We start from the raw sequence: 19346 nt of genomic DNA, 5'->3' as shown, positions 1-19346 counted from the left end.
ATATCCACCACATACAGACAGCAAAATGAGCTGGAGGGAGAAATCAGGGCCTAATGGCAGAAGCAGGAGTCTCTTCTACCTGAGGATGGGAACACAATCCTGTGGCCAGGCTCTCCCATTCCCGGGCAGGAGGCAGAGGATAGGGAGTAGGATGGCCATCAAGACCCCCTTTAGTGTTAGCTAACTTCCCCAGGTCAGAAGTCTGGTCACAAGGAAGCCTGTTAGCCTCACAGACAATGACTCAGTAAGGAGCCTGTTGGGATATATGGGGAAGGTTGCTGTAGCACTGCAGTCTGGGCGGCAACCTGGTTCTAACAGTACCTTCTTCCAGGTTGCACCTTTGAAGGTCATACCCTCGCCTGGCTTTGGCCACTGTGCTCCCTGGTCAAATACTCAACATCCACTCTCCACGCCTTCCCTCCATGATGGACCATAAGCCAAAAGAATGCCTTCTTCCTGTGAAGTTGTTTCTGTCCAGTACCTTGGTCACAGCAATGCAAAAGTAACCAGCACAGGGTGACAAGTTTTAGTACAAGAGCTAGAGAATCTTCCTGAGGATATAGGGCTTGCGGGAGCCTCAGGATAAAGAGGCGGCTACCAGGCCAGGAGTAGAGGGCAAGACATTCCAGGGAAAGAGCACCAATGTGGAGAGGTCCATGGTGGGATGGAGCAGAGGACTGGGGCTGGATTACAGCAGAGTGTGTACTTTATTCCCAGGGAGGCAGTAAAGTCTTAAATGGAGAGGATCAGGGCATGCGTGGAACTGGAGATACTGCTTAGTTTATCTGCTGTAATGGTGTCATGGTGACAAATGGTGAATTCTTCGATTAGGGTTGGAACAGGGGAGCTGGAGGCATGCGGATAAATCCAATAATCACTTGAGTAGGTTCAAAGGTCTTGCACTCTTGCACATGCATGGATGGAAAGAGAAGAGTGACACGGCAGAAAGTGATGTCGTTGGTGATGTAGATATGACTAAACCAGCAGCAGGTGTGAAGACGGAATAATATGTAAGACATCTAGTTCCGTGCCTGGCACTGGAAACATAATCAATGAATGTGATTATTATTATCTCTGTTATTCCATGTTCCACAATAATGGCTTCTTGGAAACAGTCAGTGCTTTGACCTTAAACACAGCATGCCAAGATTAAACAGAACAAGATTCATCAAAAAATGGCAACAGGTCTTTGAAATAAGTTACAGAAATCTTCACCAGGGAAGTGGCATACTCCTTTAATCACAGCACTCAGGAGGCAAAGCCAGGCAGATCTCTGTGAGTTCAATGCCCGCCTGAACTACATAGTGAGTTCCAGGGCAACCAGGGCTACAAAGAGACCCTGTCTCAAAACAAACAAAACTTCATTAAGAAATGATTATGCCAGGGCTGGAGAGATGGCTCAGCCGTTAAAGGCTAGGCTCACAATCAAAAATATAAGAAATTATTATGCCGGCTGGGCGGTGGTGGTGCATGCCTTTAATCCCAGCACTCGGGAGGCAGAGGCAGATGGATCTCTGTGAGTTTGAGGCCAGCCTGGTCTACAGAGTGAGTTCTAGGACAGGCTCCAAAGGTACACAGAGAAACCCTGTCCCCAAAAACAAAAAAACAAAAACAAAACAAAACAAAAAAAAGGAAAAGAAAAAGAAAAGAAAGAAATGATCATGCCAAGAGCTAGGCGGCTATTCAAGTAAAGCACTTGCTGTGCAAGCCTGAGGATATGGGTTCAGATCCCCAACACCCATGTAAATGCCAGCCATGATAGTGGTGCAAGCCTCTTTAACTCCAGAGATGGTGAAATACAGACAGTCAGATTCCTAGGGCTTGCTGGCCAGCTAGTCTAGCAGCCTAGCCAAAAAACATAAGCTCCAGGTTCACTGAGAGACCTTGTCTCAAAAAATATGGTGAAGGGTAAAAGGACACCTGACAACCCTCAGGCCACACATACATGCATGACCAAGTATGTGTGCATATACCCACATACAGCCCAAATACATACATATACACACACACAAAGGGGAGGGGGAGAGATGGTACAGAGAGGACCTACAGCAAGCCCACAGCAAGCCGGTTTAGCATCATGTGAGAAGGTTTATGCCTCTGAATGGCAGTACGGAAAACATAACCACTTGAATGCTTCACATTTAAGCTTTTATTTTGAAAAATAAAATACAAAAGTCATTAGGCTGTAAATGTATACAGTAATTTCCCAACGTCTCTGAAACGATACAATGAATTATTTAAATAATTAAGGTATTTACTATTATCCACATCAATACATTTAAATGGTCACGGGTGTTCTACAAAACACTGGAACGTGTACAGACAACCTATTCTGAACAAGACTGCCAATTTTGTTAACAGAATGCCATCTTTCGAGTCTCCCACTCTTGAAATTAAGACTGGAATCTGGTAAGAAAAGACAAGAGGAGCTGTAACAGAACTGTGTCCTTGCTGGGTTCTTCATCTTGATGGTTGTGCATGTCACTGGGCTTAAGAGCCATCACTCAGGGAGGCTGGCTGTGGGACACCTCCCTTGGGGACAAGGGATGAGGCTGGCAGGTGGTTGGGACACCCCACTCTTCCCAGCAGAAGACAGCAGTTCCAGAGATTTCCCTTCTACAGAAAAGGCAGCAGTTGTCCCTAGGGCAAACACACAGCATGTGGTCACAGGCACAGATCAAAGCTGTCCTCTCTGTACCATACAAACCCTGCTTCCTTATTTGCCCCAGGGGGTGGGTGGGCTCCTGCAGTTCACAGGCAGGAAGGTGGACAACCAGAGCACAGTGGCTCTGAGGGACATGAGGGGCACACTTTGCCATTCATGATGTTTCTAGTACCTGCAAATAACTTCAAGGTATAAAGCAAGAGAACACAAGGGCTGTAACAGACACTTTCTAATGATGACAATGCTACCACTAATGTCCAGTGCCACCATACTGACTTGTTACTATGTGACATGACCCTGACAGATGAATGGGCTCTCTGGGATCACTCTAACTAGTGAGCACACAGGTGACTGGGCCTCTCGGGCTCTCAGCTCCTTGCAATGTTAAAGCCAAACACCATCTCCACACTTACTCTACGCCAGGCACTGTCAGTTAGATCTTACCATGGATCTCTGCTTAACATACTATTCATTTCACAGACAAGGAAACACACACAGAATTCAGCTGCTTAGTGCCGGGAGGTGACAGGGCCAATGCCGACCCAGGATGCCTAAGGCCAGAGCTGTGCTGTCTATCTGGACACACATTTATCTCAACAGCCCAACTGTAGAATCCCACCCAGCAGTACCTGGCAGGCCTCACCTCGCTGTGGGAAGATCCAGGCTCAGCTACTCCACTTGCTCAGTCTGTGGGAGGAACCCATAGATAGGTTAAAACCGGGGAGCAGAAGAGGAAACTGCTCTCACCAACACACCAGGAGTGGCTTAAAGGGCGGTGATGGATAACATACATTCACAGTTTAAATTAATATACTTGAAAGACAAGGCAAAAGGAAAAAAGCTTCTAGCATATACAGGCTGCATCCCAGCTGCTCACTTCCCTTTTCTCCCAAGACATTGAAGACTATTCTTACAATTGACTGATCTTGTCAAATTTGCTGTTTTAGCAAAATAGTAGGTCATTAGACTAATTGCTATTTCTGCTTTTGTAATCAAACTTGCTTTGCTAAAAAAAAAAAGATGACAAGGACACCTGCAAGACATATATATTAAAGCAAAATCCTGCCTACACATGAACAGAATACATAGACTCTTACGGCTGTACCCTCATAGGCCCTGGGCTGATATGGCTGGGGATGCATCAGGGACTGCAACTTGGAAGCACTCTCAGGTGCAGTTCTGGCCCTATGTTGGGGGCCAGCACCTAAATAAAAAGCCTCTTATTAAAATTATTCATGATTACAGTGAATGGCCCTTTAAGCAACCCTAGACTCAGAGTTTTAGGTAAACTCAGCCTGTAACTGTTCTAAAGAAAGGGACTGGACCAGCCTTTCCCACACTCCAGGGACAGACTAAATCCTTGGCATCTCCTGAGTAACAGGGATGCCTTTGTTCCTCACGAACCCCATGAGTCACATCTTAGTTTATGTTAGGACACGAGATGACAGGGTGGGCTTCTTATCAGAAAGATCAACCCTGTGGCTGGATGTCTGAACCTTCGAGTCAGCCTGGCTTCAAGTCAGATCCTGGGAGCCACAGTCCAGGAGCTTTTGGTTATTGGGCACATGAACTAGCAGAAAGAGCATGGGCTCTCACTCTACAGGGCGCTCCCAGACACAACCTGTGCACCTCTTCCTTACTTCTGACTGACCTTGAAGTCTATTAAGTGGAACTGGCTGAACTCACAGCAGTCCTCCTGCCTCTGCCTCCTAATTCTGGGATTACAAGCACGTGCTGCCATGCTTAGAAAGTTTTTATTTCTTGTTTCCTTTTTGTGACTGGGTTTCATGTAAATCCAAAGGACCCTGAACACTCTTGTGTAGCTGGGACTTGATCCTTCTGCCTGCAATTCACAAGTATTTAGACTACAAGCATGTGTCCACACTTGGACCCGTTTCTTCCTTAAACCATAGTCTTTCTTTTAAATTCTTATTTAATGTGTATGTGTATTTTGCCTACACATATGTCTACACATCATGTGCATGCCTGGTACCTGAAGAAACAAAAGAGGGCATCAGATCCCCTGGATCTAGAGCCACAGATGGCTGGAAGCCACCATGTAGGTGGCTGGGAATTGAACTTGGGTCCTCTGGAAGAGCAGCCATTATACATACTTGTGTACATACTTAGTTTTGTGTAGATGGCTGTTTGTGTGAATGTTCTATGGGGGAATGTGTGTACCACAGCAAGAATGTGGAAGTTAGAGGAAAGCCTTCAGGAGTCCATTCATCTACTTTATGTGGGTTCCAGAAATCAAACCTGGCTTGGTGGCAATGCCTTTACCCACTGAGCTATCTCATCAACTCTACCACTATTTACTGTTTTTGTTTGTTTAAGATAGGGTCTGGCTCTGTAGCCCAGGCTGGACTTGAACTTATTATCCTCCTGCTTCTATCTTCCCAGTGCTGGGAAAACAGACATGTACCATTATACCCAGCTATGGCAAGGTTTAACAAGTAAATATTCTCAACTCAGGTGTGGAATTTATCATTCCCTCTCCCCAAGACAGGGTTTCCTCAGTATCCCTGGCTAGCTTGGAACTCACTCTGTAGACCAGGCCTCAAACTCAGAGATCCACCTGCCTCTGCCTCCTGGGATTAAAGATGTGTGCCACCAATGTCCTGCAATTTATTATTCTTTAAATTCATAATCGCGTCTTCATGGATGAAGACATCTTTCCCTCTAAAGGACTGGGGATTCTCTTGTATTCGTCTAACCACTTCCTTCTTCATCTGGAGATGGCTTGGGTGTGTGTTGGAGAGCACAGGACCGCCTTCAGTTTCGGTCTCAAATCCCCTTTTTGGGTTTCTTGATTCTGCCTCTTGGGTTGCTTTCTGGTTCTCATTTCCAAGGCTGTGAGTAACAGTCCCTTTGGGAATTCATCCAGGGCTCTAGGATGTCATGCACACTTTGGGCCTGGCCCTGTGCTCCCCTCTGTGCAAGTGCCAGATCACTGAGGAAGATTGAGTTCCTTGAGAAGACCTTTCCTTTTCCTCCAATTTCTGAGGCTGTATCCCAATTTCTCACTCATAACAGATCCCTAGCAAACAATTATTGAATACATGAAAGAGTTAAGTGTATACTGTTAAGAATATGCCTTGAATGTAACCTGAAACTCTAGTATCACACATTATTAGAGGGCTGGTAACTGAGAGTGGTCAGGTTGGACACAGACTTTGTCCCTGGTGGGAGACAGTGTCACTGAGCTCCGGAGGACAGCCTGCTTACTCCAGGCTTGCTGCATGAGACACAGCTCACACAGACAGCAGCACCCTAGAGATAGTATGCCTCAGCCCCATGCTGAACATCAAGGTTAATGCGGACAAGCAGTGATGTCTACTTCTCCCAGCAGTTACCCAGGTGATAGGGGATGATGGGACACTGTGCACATCCACTATAACATTTTTTTCCTCCAACTCAGGACACAACTCAGGAATGCAAGTGAATTGAAATGTTACAGTTGTAATTACAGATTGCTTTTTGGTTTGTTTGTTTGTTTTGTTGTGTTTTGTTTTTGAGACAGTGTCTTACTATGTTGACCTGGCTGTTCTGGAACTTCCTATGTAGACCATGATGACTTTCAACTCACAGAGATTTGCCTGCTTGTGCCTCCCAAGTGGGATTAAAGGTGGGTACTACTATGCCTGGCTCAAGGATTGGTTTATTCGTTTGCTTATTGGAGTCAGGGACTCTCTAAATACCCTTGGCTGTTCTAGAATTCACTCTATAGACCATGATGGTCTCAAACTCACAGAGATCCATCTGCTTCTGCCTCCCAAGAAGGATATAGTGCATGTGTCACCATGCCCAGTGGCTTTAATTATTTTTAAAAGCATAAGGATTGCAAGCTTTGAAGTCTCACCATTTGTTGACAGCCAACTGGTGTGTGCACAATGCATTACAGGTCTTTTAGTATCCAATGTGAGAATAGTTAAAATACCACAGATGTGAATATGATAAAAAAAAAATACAAAAAGCGGCTGCATATTCTTAATACAAGTAAGATGCTGAGGAGGCTGGCAGATTCATGTGTGAGATACTGAGCAGATGCATATGCCGTCACATACACATGTCATTAATGAAGCACTTCCCTAGCTGTGGGAGACCCTGAACTCTCTCAAACCAAATCACAACCGTTCACTACCACCAGCACAGGTCACTTTCTCTTTCCCTTAGTTTTTTGTTTCTTTGTATGTTGAGAAGGGAGCTGGCCTGGAACTCCACTATGGAGCCCAGGCTGGCTTGGATTTGTGGTGACCCTCTCATCTCTGCTGATGGCCAGCATTACTGGTATAAACCAGCACACCTGGCTTTTATTTTATTGATTTCAGTTTTTAAATTTCATTCGTTGTCTTTCCAAAAGCTTACTTTGTGGAAGACCCAGCTCTTATGTAAAAGGGGAGGAAAGGGAAGTGACGTACATACGGTACCTGGGGCTTTTCTTTCAGAAAGTCAGGTAGCTGAAATTCTCCTTTATAGACCTGGAAAGAACAGAGCAGGAGTGAGTTTCAGGGAAGCAGAGCCTACGGGTGCACATCTGCAGCCATCAGGCTGCTGCTTCACCCCTGGGGAGTTTGGAAGGAGAGAGGAACCCTCAGCTCATGGCAGCGAGAGAAACAGAGCTCAGTGAGACCCTCCTCCTGCAGCAACTGCTCCAGTGCTCCTGAGCTGCCTGGCTAAGAGAGAGCAGGGTATGTGGGGGAGGGAATCAAAATAAAAATGCCAGAGCGTTTCAAGTGCCATTCCTAGTAACTGGGAGGAAGCAAGCCCTAGGTGACTTCCCTCAGAATTCACCTTGGTTAGGAACAAGCTCCTCCTGACTGCCCATCAATTTCCATCTGAGTCAACCTCAGTTTCCTGAGTTTAACTTAGAATCCTATTAAGGTAAGTTAGATGATCCTTAAAGTGACACCTACTTAAAGCTCATATATCTTTTCTTCTGAGACTAGGTCATCCCGGACTGGCCTTAAAGGCATTATTTAGCCAAGAATCACCTTGAATTTCTAACCCTCCTGTTTCCACTGTCCCCGTGCTGGGATAACAGGCCTGCATCATTATGCTTGGTTTATACAGTCCTAAGGATGGAATCTAGGACTTCTGGTGTGCTGGGTATGCAAACCTAGCTACATCCCAGCTCCACCCATGTATGTTTGAATACCTGGTCCCCCAGCTGGTAGAACTGTTTAGGAAGGGAGGTCTGTCATTGGGGATAGGCTTTAAGATGTCAAAAGACTCACATCATTCCCAGTTCACTCTCTGCTTACTGCTTGTGGATTGGGAAATGAACTCTCAGCTGCTGCTCTAGGGTCAACATGCCTGCTGCTTGCTGCCATGCAGACTTTCATGCAACTTTAAGTCCAATTACTTGCTTTATGCATTGCTTTGGTCATGGTGTTTTGTTATAGCAATTGAAATGTAACTAATATGGTGTGTATGTATACACACGTACACACACACACCAACACACGACTTCTTGCTAAACAAGTTCTTGCTAAACAAGTAGCTATAATTAGGAGGATAAAGTTTGATAGAAGGGCAGACACTGTAACAAACCCTCACTTCCAGATACAGTATCACAAAAGCAGTCCTGAGAAATAACACACTCAGAATGGACAAGTAAACCAGGCACAGAGATGCACATTTATAACCCAAGCAATTGGGAGGTGGAGGCAGGAGAATCTCAAGTTTAAGGCCAGCCTCAACTACACAGTGAGTTCAAGGCCAGGACAGGCTACTTGACACCCTACCCCAAAAGGAACTCCAAACAGTCAGGATATGATGGCATATGCTTTTAGTTCCAGAATCTGGGAAGCAGAGGCAGGTGGCTCTCTGAGTTTGATGTCAGCTTGGTCCATATAGCTGACTATACAGGATGGTCAGGGATATCCAGTGACACCCTGTCTAAAAACGGATGTGGCTCATTCATAGAGTAATTTACTAATATGTATGGTATTCTAGCTTTAATCCCCAGGACCACTAGATATAATAAATTATTAAATATAGTCAATAAAAAATAATGTGAATTGCTATACTATTAATGACACAGATGAAATCTTTTTTTTTTTTTCTTTTTTCTTTTTTTTCTTTTTCAGAAACAGGATTTCTCTGTGGCTTTGGAGGCTGTCCTGGAATTAGCTCTTGTAGACTAGGCTGGTCTACAAGGTGAGTTCCAAGGACAGTCTCCAAAACTACACAGAGAAACCCTGTCTCAAAAACAAAACAACAAAAACCAGAATGAATTCGATACTAGATTCTGTTATGGAATATTTGACCATACTGTGACACTCCCAGACTGTTAAAGTTTACCTTGAATCAGGGAATGGAACCAGCATCTAGCTGACTGGAATTGGCCATAGAGAAGCTGGCAATTTGGACAGAGAAAATGCACAGGAGGCAAAGGATGGGGACTTGAGTTTGGCCCTTCCTTTTGGTTTTGCCATGAGTGAAGAGACATCTTTTTTGCTAAGTCCCCAGCCAAAGATCAAGATTAGCTGGTCACGTCTTGGCTTCTCTAGCAGGGTTTCACCCTCACATCTGACTTCTGAGTCTTTGTTGGTAAATGGAACGCTAGAGACTTAATTTAAACCTACATGTTGTGATGGAAGAAAGAGTAGGGACCCTGGGACTGAAAGGCCCTCCAGTTTGTGGCCTGAGGGGCATGCAGAGGGCTGGCTGCAGGGCCTTGGAGCCACAGATGATGATAACTAAAACATTAAGTCGACAAACAAAAACTAGGTTCTTTAGAAATTTTATTTATTTGTGTATGTGTGTGTGGTGTCTGCCCGTCTGGCTGTCTGTGTTTGTGTCTGTATATACCACATGAGTAAATGTGCTCAGAGGACCAAAACAGGGTGCTGGATCTCCTGGAGTTGGGAGTTGCAAGCAGCTGTGAGCTGCTGGCATGGGTGCTGAGAATAGGACTTGGGTACTTTACAAGAGGAACAGCCAGGTGTGATAGCACGGGCACACACCATTAATCCATTAATCCCAGAACTTGGGAGGCAGAGGTGGCCAGATCTCTGTGAGACTGAGGCCAGCTTGGTCTACACACCAAGTTCCAGGACTACATAGAAACTGTCTCAAAAAACAAACAAACAAACAAACAAACAAACAAACAAAAACAAAAGCAACAACAACAGATTGTAATGATATAATAATAAAGGGGCTCAGTGACTTAAAGCATTTGCTGCTCTGGCAGAGGATCCAAGTTTGATGGCCAGCACCCACACATTGGCTGACCGTTATCCTTAACTCTAGTTCCAGGGGACCCAATGCCCTCTTTTGACCTTTGCAGGCGATGCATACAAGTGGTTCATACACATGCATGCAGTCAAAGCCCTCACACACATGAAATAGAATTTAAAAAATCTTTAAACATGTTTTTAAAAGATTATATTACAATCTGACTGCTGTTTAGGCCACAATACCTGCAGCAGCCCCCTACCCCATCACAGGTACTGGCAGGTACCTGCTGAGACCCTGTCTATGACAATCCCTAGCTATCACACCTCCAGGTCCAGGGTTTCTGATCTGGGAAAGTGAGTTTACATCAAAGGAGGTTATTTGTGGCCACACATCCTGTTCTCTACTACTTTCCCCGTCTACTCGGGGATCTGAGAGCCTGGTTACAGGCTTGTGCTACGAAACCACTCCTATGCTCAGAGAGCTGTAAGAAGAGGCCCAACTTCAGCCACTTGGGCCTGATTCTTATCTCCAGAGACCCTGCCATAGTGTCTGTCTCTGGTGCTGAAGGTTGTACTCTCCTCAGAGCCCCAACCATATTACCGTCTGCCTGTTTTTGATGTTAGTAACTCTTCTAATAAACTTATCTCCCAACAGACCATCTCTTCAGTTTTTCCCCTGAACCCACAGCTGAGGCTGTTCAGCTGCACCTGGGTTCCCCATTCCTGCATGTATGTTTTTGGTTTTAAACCGCTAATAGGCCTGAGGGCAATGTGTTATATCACAGCAGATATGCCACATGGGATGAAATTATTATGTTGCAACACATACCTAAAATGTGGACAGAACCAGCAAGGAGAAGCAGGTGGGAGCCAGGAGAGAATCTATGATAAAAGTCTAAGAGGCCAAAAGCTGAGTTAGTAGATTTTGGACTTTGAAGAGCCTACCTATGAACATTTTAAAGGATGGGAGGGACAACACAGAGGCAGGGAGAGCTTTGTTAAGCAGTAGCCAAAAATTTAGCAACCTGGATATGAAGAAAGCAGAACTGTGCCTAATGAACCAAAGAGTATAGCCAAGGACTCTCCAAGCCAAGTATTAAAAGTATCACCTCACTTCTTGATACATACAGTGAAAGACACCAGAGGAACTTGGGAAAGAACTGATTCATTTTTGTTGTTGTGTAAAAGAGAAAAGGAGCTGAGATGTGGTAGTTGAAAAGATGCCCAGGCCTCCATCCTCACTGTGGCGGTGTAGCAAAGTCATATTCCCTCCACAGATTCTACTCCCATCACCATAGCATCTTCTATTACCCACCCCTCATAAGGACCTGAATTATACCTGTAAACTCCCTGGTCACATCCTAGGAATGGGAAGTGGATGTCTTCATAGGCCATTATGCAGTCTATCACATGCAAATAATATATACCTAGGGCATTGCCCCAGAAAGTCTGCAGTTTGTAGGTTAACCCAGGATTAAACACAGTGCTACGGTACCACCAGTCACGTAGCCTGCACAGACAAAACAAACAAACAAAGCAAAAGCCCTCTCACATGGAGTCTAGAAAGATGGCCCAGTGCTTAAAAGCATTTGCTCCTCTTCCAGAAGACCCTGTTCAATCCTCAGCACCCACATCAGGTAGCTCACAATCACTTGAAACTCCAGCTCTAGAGGATCCAATACTCTCTTTCTGGACACTGCAGGCACTTGTACTCACACATGCACACACCTACACACAAACACATATCATCAAAAATAAATATCTTTAAAGCAACAAACAAACCTCTCACACATATCCTTGAATCTTTTTTAAAAATTATTTATTTTACAACCTAACTGCAGTTTCCCTTCCCTCCTCTCCTCCCACCTCCCTTCCACACAGTTCCAATCTACTCCTTCCGTTTCTGTTGAGAAAGGGGCAGGCCTTCCATGGGTATCAACAAAGCATGGCATATCAAATTGCTGTAAGACTAAGCACCTCCCCTTATATTTAGTCTGGGCAAGTGTAGGGCCCTGCATGGACCCCCAAGGCACCTTGAGCAAGCCTGAGTTGTTGGCTGGAACATTCTGCAGTCTTAGCTGGAACATCTTGCCCCAGAGTTGTTATTGGTACTCTTCCTGATTTACTAACACACATCTGCTGGGGAGGAACTAAGCCCGAGAACTTACACGCTTGACCCTGGATTGTTTTCCACTGTGCTGTTAGTCAGTATATAAGCCCACTCCTTCCCCTCAATAGATGGCATTCCTGTTGCATGAATGACCCACCCTCTTGTTTCTTATTTAAATCTCTAGGCCTTCGCCAGATTAGTGGAATGGATTGTAGCGTGGGTGCTATAGGAAAGGCAATCCAGTATGAGGAACAGGTTCTCAACAGCCAGCCAAAGTATTAGGGAAAGCCCCTGTTCCCATTGTTAGGAGTCCCACAAACAGACTACACAATTGTCACACATATGAAGTGGGCTTACTCAGTCCCACACAGTTTCCCTGGTTGCTGGTTCAGACTGGGAGCCCCTCTGAGCCAGGTTAGTGGTTTCTGTGGTTTTCTTGTGATATCCTAGACCTGTCTGGTTCCTACACTTCTTCCTCCCTCTCTTCAGCAGGATTCCCTGAGCTCGGACTAATATCTGGTTGTGAGTCTCCACCTCTGTTTCCATCAGTTACTGAATGAACACTTTCTGATGACAGCTAGCATAGTCACCAATCTGATCACAGAGAATGGCGAGTTTGGGCTATTGCCAGGAATCTTAGCTGGGCTCATTCTTGTTGATTTGTGGGAGTTTCCCTGACCAGAAAATCTATAACTACAGTTCTAGGAGATCAGACCCCATTCTCCCGGCTTCTCCAGACACTAGGCACACACATGGTAAGCAGATATAAATGCAAGCAAAACAGCCACACACATTAAATAAAAAAAGAATCAGATCAGGGGACTGGAGAGATGGCTCAGCAGTGAAGAGCACTTGCTGCTCTTCCAAGGACCCAAGTTCAGCCCCTAGCACTGACACTGGGCAGCTCACAACTACCTATAACCCCAGCTCCAGTGAACCAACACCTTCTTCTGGCTTCTGTGTTTACCCCCGATACACACACACACACACACACACACACACACACACAGACACACACACTATACTTGTGGAAAATTTTTGTTGGCCTGGCACGAGAGAGTTAGCAACTTGCAGTAACTCAGGCTGGGCCTCCCACACCTGTGCAGTGACATCCTGGACAAATTGTAAAATCTTTTAAGGGAGAGAAATAAAAATAATAAATCTTAAAACAAAAACAAAACTTACAATGACAAAGCTTTATACAACCTCCAACAGTATGGACTGGTACTTGGTACTGTACTAGACACTTCAGACTTTAAAGTGTGGTTCTGCTCACAGTTTTCTTCAAAATACACATACTACAGTTTCCTTTATTTATTTATTATTATTATTATTATTATTATTATTATTATTATTATTATTATTATTATTTTGTAGTTCTGTGGATGGAGCCCAGGGCCTTGCACATCCCAGACAGGCACTATACCACTTACTACAGCCCAACCTCCTATTTTTAAAGGCCAAGATTGGTCTCACAGTCTTTTCATGTTCCATGTTGTAAAATTAAAAATTTGCCATTAATTAGAACATCCTTTATTCTTCCCCGTTCTTTCTCTAAGCCCAACAAAATTCTTGCTTCTGTCCTTCCTTCCACTTGTATTGAAGTGCACAGAATTAGCTTAAACATCATTATGTGCAGAATTGGATTAATTTTAAGTCTCAGTTCCTGACAGACCCTCACCAATAGTACATGCTTCGCCTGTTAGTCATCATTCATGCAATTCATTACTTTTATTACTTTCCCTTGAGGAATTATGACTTGGTAGTTTCACATGCAGAGAAAGCACAATTCCAGCCAGGAATGACAATACAGGAAGGAAGCCAGCTTTGAAGTTTACATTTCCACTCCCTCTGGGCTTGGTGTGACCCAGAGAGACTCATTATCTTCCAAACAGAAATGCTGTTTAACAGCTGCTAACATGCATGTTTACATGTTCTCATCTGACTTTAAATATTCTAGCAGTTGTGCACATCACAGATTGGGTTCTTAGAAAGTTCAATAGTCTTGTCCTGTCTGGAAACAGTGGAGAAGATGTTAATGGATCCTACACTGTGAAAAAAATGCATTCATCAGCTCTGAAGCATAAAAGTTCACTCTAAAGGTATCTTTAACACACACACACACACAGAGAGAGAGAGAGAGAGAGTGTTACAGTGCCATAATTGTTGGATGAAGACGAGTCAGAAAGTGATTAAATCGATCAGGATGACATAACCAATAGAAAATAGAAAACTTTTCCTATCACAATAAGTAGTACCAATATATGAAATTTACCATTAAGACTTTGAATTTCAGGCCCAGGATGGTGACAAATGCCTTTAGTTCTACTAAAGAGGTAGAGAGAGGTGAGACTGTGCGTTCGATGCAAACCTGGTCTATATAGTTTGTTTGTTTTCAAGTATATTGGTGTTTTGCATGGATGTATGTCTGTGTAGGACATTCATGTAGTACCCATGGAGTCCAGAAGAGTATGAGATCCCCCAGAACTTGGGTTACAGGCAGTTCTGAGTCACTCCATGAGTGCTGGGAATTTAACCCAGGTCCTCTGGAAGTCAGTGCTCTGAACTATGAAATGATCTCTCCTGCCCCTAGCATAAGGTTCTAAAGACTACACAGTTCAAGATCAATGTGATGGACCATGCTTGTCCAGGATTACAATAGCCACAATGGTGAGTATTGAATGCTCCAAAGAACCAGCCACTGCTATATTAGGCCTGGTATCCTGGCCCAGCTCTCCACTATTCTTTGTGAAAGGCTGGGGGATATGTATGTGTACATGCATGTATGTATAAATCCTAAGTCCATTTAGTGTTGTTTGTATGAACATTTGTTTAGGGCTGACCACTTGGGATTGGATAACATAACAAGGGGGTCTGTCTCTGGCAAAAAGAGATCCCTACCTCAGCAGCCACTGACTGGCTGTGGCTCTTCCATCTAGTAGGGAAGAACCTTATGAAATTTCCCCCAACCACATTGGCATGCTGGTCAGTGTGGTCACTATGCAGGTCTTGTTTAAGTACTTTACTGTTGAGATTTCATTGGTACAGCATCACTGCCACGTTTAGGAGATGCTATTCTGCAGCAGGTGCCATTCCTAGTCCAATATATCACTAGACTATTTAAAAGGCAATGGACGATCTGGAGAGATGGTGCAGCAGTTAAGAGCACTTGTTATTGCAGAGGACCTGGGTTTGGTTTCCAGCACCCGTTTGGTGGCTCACAACCACCTATAATGCCAATCCTAAGGGATCTAACTCCTTCCGAACTCTGCACACACGGGGTTCACAGATATCCATGCATACAAAACACTCATACATATAAAACATTTAAAAATCTATAAATAAGTATAAAAGGTAGTGGGTTGGGCATGTGTCTCTCATTGGCAATTCCAGCAATCCAAGGGGTTGAGACAGTAGATTGTAAGTTTGAGATTAGACTGAGCTACAGTGAGTTCCTGCACAATTCAGGCTACACAGACAGATTCTACTTCCCCCCCACACCCCCAAAGTAAATAAATAAATAAACAAAAAGAAACCAGAGGTTAAGCGATATGATATATACAATCTACCCAAAAACTAGTAAGATAATTACATGTACAATTAGAAATCACTTCAGTGTCCGTCATCTGCTAACATTCAGTGTTGCAAGTGAGAACACTGCAAACAGTATTACTTCTGTTTGTTGACAATCCCTCCTTCCCTCCCTCCCTTTCTCCTTGATACCAACCTCCCACGATCCTTGAAATTTACAAACACTACCAAACTCTATGTGGGTGCTGCTGCCTTTTCACAGTGTTTCTTAGAACCCGTGAGAGCTTGTACCTGTCAGGTTGCAGCCTGCCTGGAAAACTTTCCACTACCCTGTTCTCTCCTTTGCAGGCATCTACCATTCACTGGCTGATCCTCCACTTGGTTTCATGTGTGTGATTTTTCTCTAATTATCACCTTCACCTCTAGTCTTTACAAAACATTTTAATGGTGTGTGTGTGTGTGTGTGTTGTTTGCATGTAATTCTGTGTACCACATGTGTAGCTGGTACCCACCTAGGCTAAAAGAGGGTTTCAGATCCTGTAGAACTGGAATTACAGATGGTTGTGAGCCACCATGTGCATGGTAGGAATTGAACCCAGGTCCTCTGGAAGAGTGGTCAGTGGTCTTAACCACTTAGCCTTGTGGCTGAGCTATCCTCCAGCCTCCTAACCTCTAGCCTGCCCCTGGATCCTGAAAGAGCATCTCCAGCATGCCTGGGTCCCTCCCTCACTTGGACACTTCTACAGTTTCTGTTCTGTCCTTCCACGTTCCTGCCCCTGAAATGTGCACGGGTGAGGCTGGAGGGAGATGTCAGGGATGGGGTTTTCCACAGACTGGCTCATCCCTTGAGTTGCCTAATTCTCCAGGCAGACTAGCCCCTGGCTTTAGAAGCCATGGCTGAGTTTAAGGAGCTACCTGGCATGGTCACAAATAGTGGGAATGTTATCATTCTGTGGCACACAGTTTTTCATGTCTTTATTAAAAAGTTAAGATATAGCTAGAGATTAAAACAAAACAGAACCCCAACTCTGATTGCCCTGGCACTCACCATGTAGTCTAGGCTGTCTCTGGATTCATGGTAATCCTCCTACCTCAGTCTCTTAAGTACTGAGATTACAGAGTACATGCCACAGCCAGCTAAAATTAAGTTATTTTTAAGGATTTTTTTAAATGAAAAAGTAATTGAAGAAAGTATTTCAGGGACTGGAAATCTGACCAGCGGTTAACCCAGGTACCATCTTCTATACTGTGCCATGCACAGCAGCATGGGTCTTAAAAACCAACTTCTAATTACACTGGTTTACTATGGTCTCCTTCTCCTATAGATGCTGGGTCTTCTAAGAGACATCAATGCTTAGTGCAACCATTTTTTTAAAGTTCTAGGCTGTCTGTTGACATAAAGAGAACTGATTTCCTTCTTCAAATTTTAAGGGGAAAACTGCAAAGAGGTACCCACCTTGTTTTCAAAAGCTAGTCTGACTAATGAAGGCAGAAGAGAAAGGCAGAGGAGGCTTGGGACCTCCTCCTTCCTCTGCAGGAGGCTCCACGGGCGTTCAGATAAGTTAACCAACAGTTATGAAAGAAGATATCACGAATGGCTTAAAAGAACTGAAACACACAGTGGAGGGGCTGGCTCCCTGCTGTACACAGACAAGGAGGACAAACAACTTTACAAAGCCACCAGGAGCTTAGGAAAGCACTGATCTGAGGAAGATTTCTGGTAAACACACTTATAAAGAACACTATCATGACACGTCAGGAAAGATGAGAATGACTTGATGTTTTTGTTTTTGTTTTGTTCCTCGAGACTTGGTTTCTCTTGACAACCTTGGCTGTCCTGGAACACCATCTGTAGACCAGGTGGTCTTAAAGTCACAGAGCTACCTGCCTCTGTCTCCTGAGTGTGGGATTAAAGGTGTGCACAACCAACACCAGCTGAACAATTCGAGTTTTAAGAATGAGCCAGGCCTTGTCACAGCAACTTAATAAGGTAATCTTGGGATTTTCACATTGGCCCCGGGAACAAATCATTTTATAATATTTTTAATCCCTTTAAAACAGAGTGGAAGGGCCGAAGGGATGGCTCAGTGGTTAAGAGCACTTTTTGCTCTTGCAGAGGACCTGGGTTTGGTTTTCACCACCCATCCATCGGCTCACAACCATCCATCATTCCAGTTCCAGGGGACCCAGTGCCTTCCTCTGACTTATGCAGGCAACAAGCATGTATGTGGTACTCCCTCATACATACATGTAGGCACAACACTCATACACATAGAATTAAATACATAAATCTACCTACAAACAAACAAAAAACTACAGTGGAGCTGGTGGGTGTCAGGGAGCATGCACGTCACTCCAGGACTTGGGAGGCAGAGGCAGGAGGATCCAGAGTTCAGTGTCAGCCTAACTTAACACTAAGTTCTAGCCAGCCTAGACTGCATGAAAGCTTGGTTTCAAAAAATGAAGGGACAAAAACAAACAAACAAACAAAAAACTGAACAAACAGCCACCACCACCCCACAGTGGAAGTCTGCATGGCAGATTGATGGCCCCAGCACTCGGAAGGCCGAGGTGGGAGGATTAAATAAACACAGATGTTCTAGCCCTGAAGCATGGTGAGCCCATATTTCCAGCACCCACCACCCCCTTTTTAAAAATGCCAGCACTCACAAGGAGGAGACAGGAGATCTCTGGGAGTTGGGGCAGCCTGGCCTATGTAGCAAGCTCAAAGGCAGCCAGTGCTACAAAGTGGGACTGCCTCAACCAACAACAATGTGGAAAGACACCAAGAGTAAAAAAAATCTCTTGGTGGGGCAACTGTACCCCAAGGGGATTCTGCAGAGTGTGGGGTGATGAGGTAGGGCTGGAAAGCAGGGCTGCAGCAGGCAGCAGACTTACCTCCCAGGGAATTACTGATACAAAACAAATCAGTCCTTCAGCTAGATAGCATGTCTCCCTCTATTCACTGAAAGGAAAACTAAAGTTAAAAGCTGGGGTTCAACCCCAGAACAGCTCACTGTAAGATCTGAACGATCAGTCCAGCTAAATGAAGGAAGAAAAAAACCCCACAGCAATGCATGTGTATTCTATGTTCACATGCTTGTGTTCATGTGTACATACATGTGCTGAATGTTTTCCTCCAGTGCACTGCCCTGTATTTTCTGAGACAGTCTCATGTACTGTTGCTTATTGATTCAGCTAAACTAGCTGGCCAGGGACCCTCCATTCTCCATCCGTGCACCACTGGGATGGCTGGCTCATGCCGCTGTGCCCAGGTTCTGGAGGTACTTGGGACTGATCTCAGGTCTTCACAGCTGCAGGGTGAACTCTATGAACTGAGCCATTGCTCCAGTCCCATAGCTCTACTTTCATACAGAAGGCCCAGTATGGCAACAAACACCTAAGATACGGGGAAGTAAATAAATAGGATCCACAATCCTAAAGCGTCAACAGAGGCCCATGGGTGAAGACAATGATCGTGATGCTATCTCTGAAGCACTGGCCTGGGACAGAAAGACAGAAACTTAAGCAGATATGGGAAGGGAAAGGCCCCCTCTCTCTGCAGGCAAGCTGAAGCCTCTCACTATCTGAGAGTCAGGAATCCAAACAATGAACAACGTGTGCTGTGAAGGTTGCTGACATGGAGACAGTAGGCTTTTATACAGATATTCTTCAAACAATGTCAACACAGCAGAGAACCATGTACAATACAGGGGCAAATATGATCCTGAATATAGCTTCACTCCTTTCCCAGACGAAACCCCTGTCTCAGAATCTCATAAACAAGACTATTTAATTCACAGTAATTTACACCTCACTTCTCCAAACCTGTGATCTGGGATTTTCCTTTCTCAGC

The 19346-nt window shown here is 44.6% G+C and overlaps 1 protein-coding gene across 6 annotated transcripts in view; it reads right to left on the bottom strand.

Moving 5' to 3' along the window:
* Positions 1 to 2131: 2131 nt before the first annotated feature.
* The window catches only part of Tpst1 (tyrosylprotein sulfotransferase 1), a 56947-nt gene continuing 39732 nt past the window's right edge, over positions 2132 to 19346 (bottom strand). Inside the window, exons 4-6 of one of the 6 annotated variants that reach the window (XM_051205088.1) lie at positions 7087 to 7146; positions 3309 to 3352; positions 2132 to 2640 (exon numbers count right to left, since the gene is read on the bottom strand). In XM_051205088.1, the coding sequence (XP_051061045.1) occupies positions 3335 to 3352; positions 7087 to 7146 (78 nt within the window). In that variant the 3' untranslated portion in view covers positions 2132 to 2640; positions 3309 to 3334. The remainder of the gene's footprint in view (positions 2641 to 3308; positions 3353 to 7086; positions 7147 to 19346) is intronic. The other 5 variants (XM_051205089.1, XM_051205090.1, XM_051205092.1 and 2 more) reach the window with 5 other exon arrangements.

The sequence above is a fragment of the Phodopus roborovskii genome, unplaced genomic scaffold, assembly GCF_943737965.1.
Source record: "Phodopus roborovskii unplaced genomic scaffold, PHOROB, whole genome shotgun sequence".
NCBI lineage: Eukaryota > Metazoa > Chordata > Mammalia > Rodentia > Cricetidae > Phodopus > Phodopus roborovskii.
Note: the sequence above shows the minus strand (reverse complement) of the source record. Positions and strands in the feature narration are given on the sequence as shown.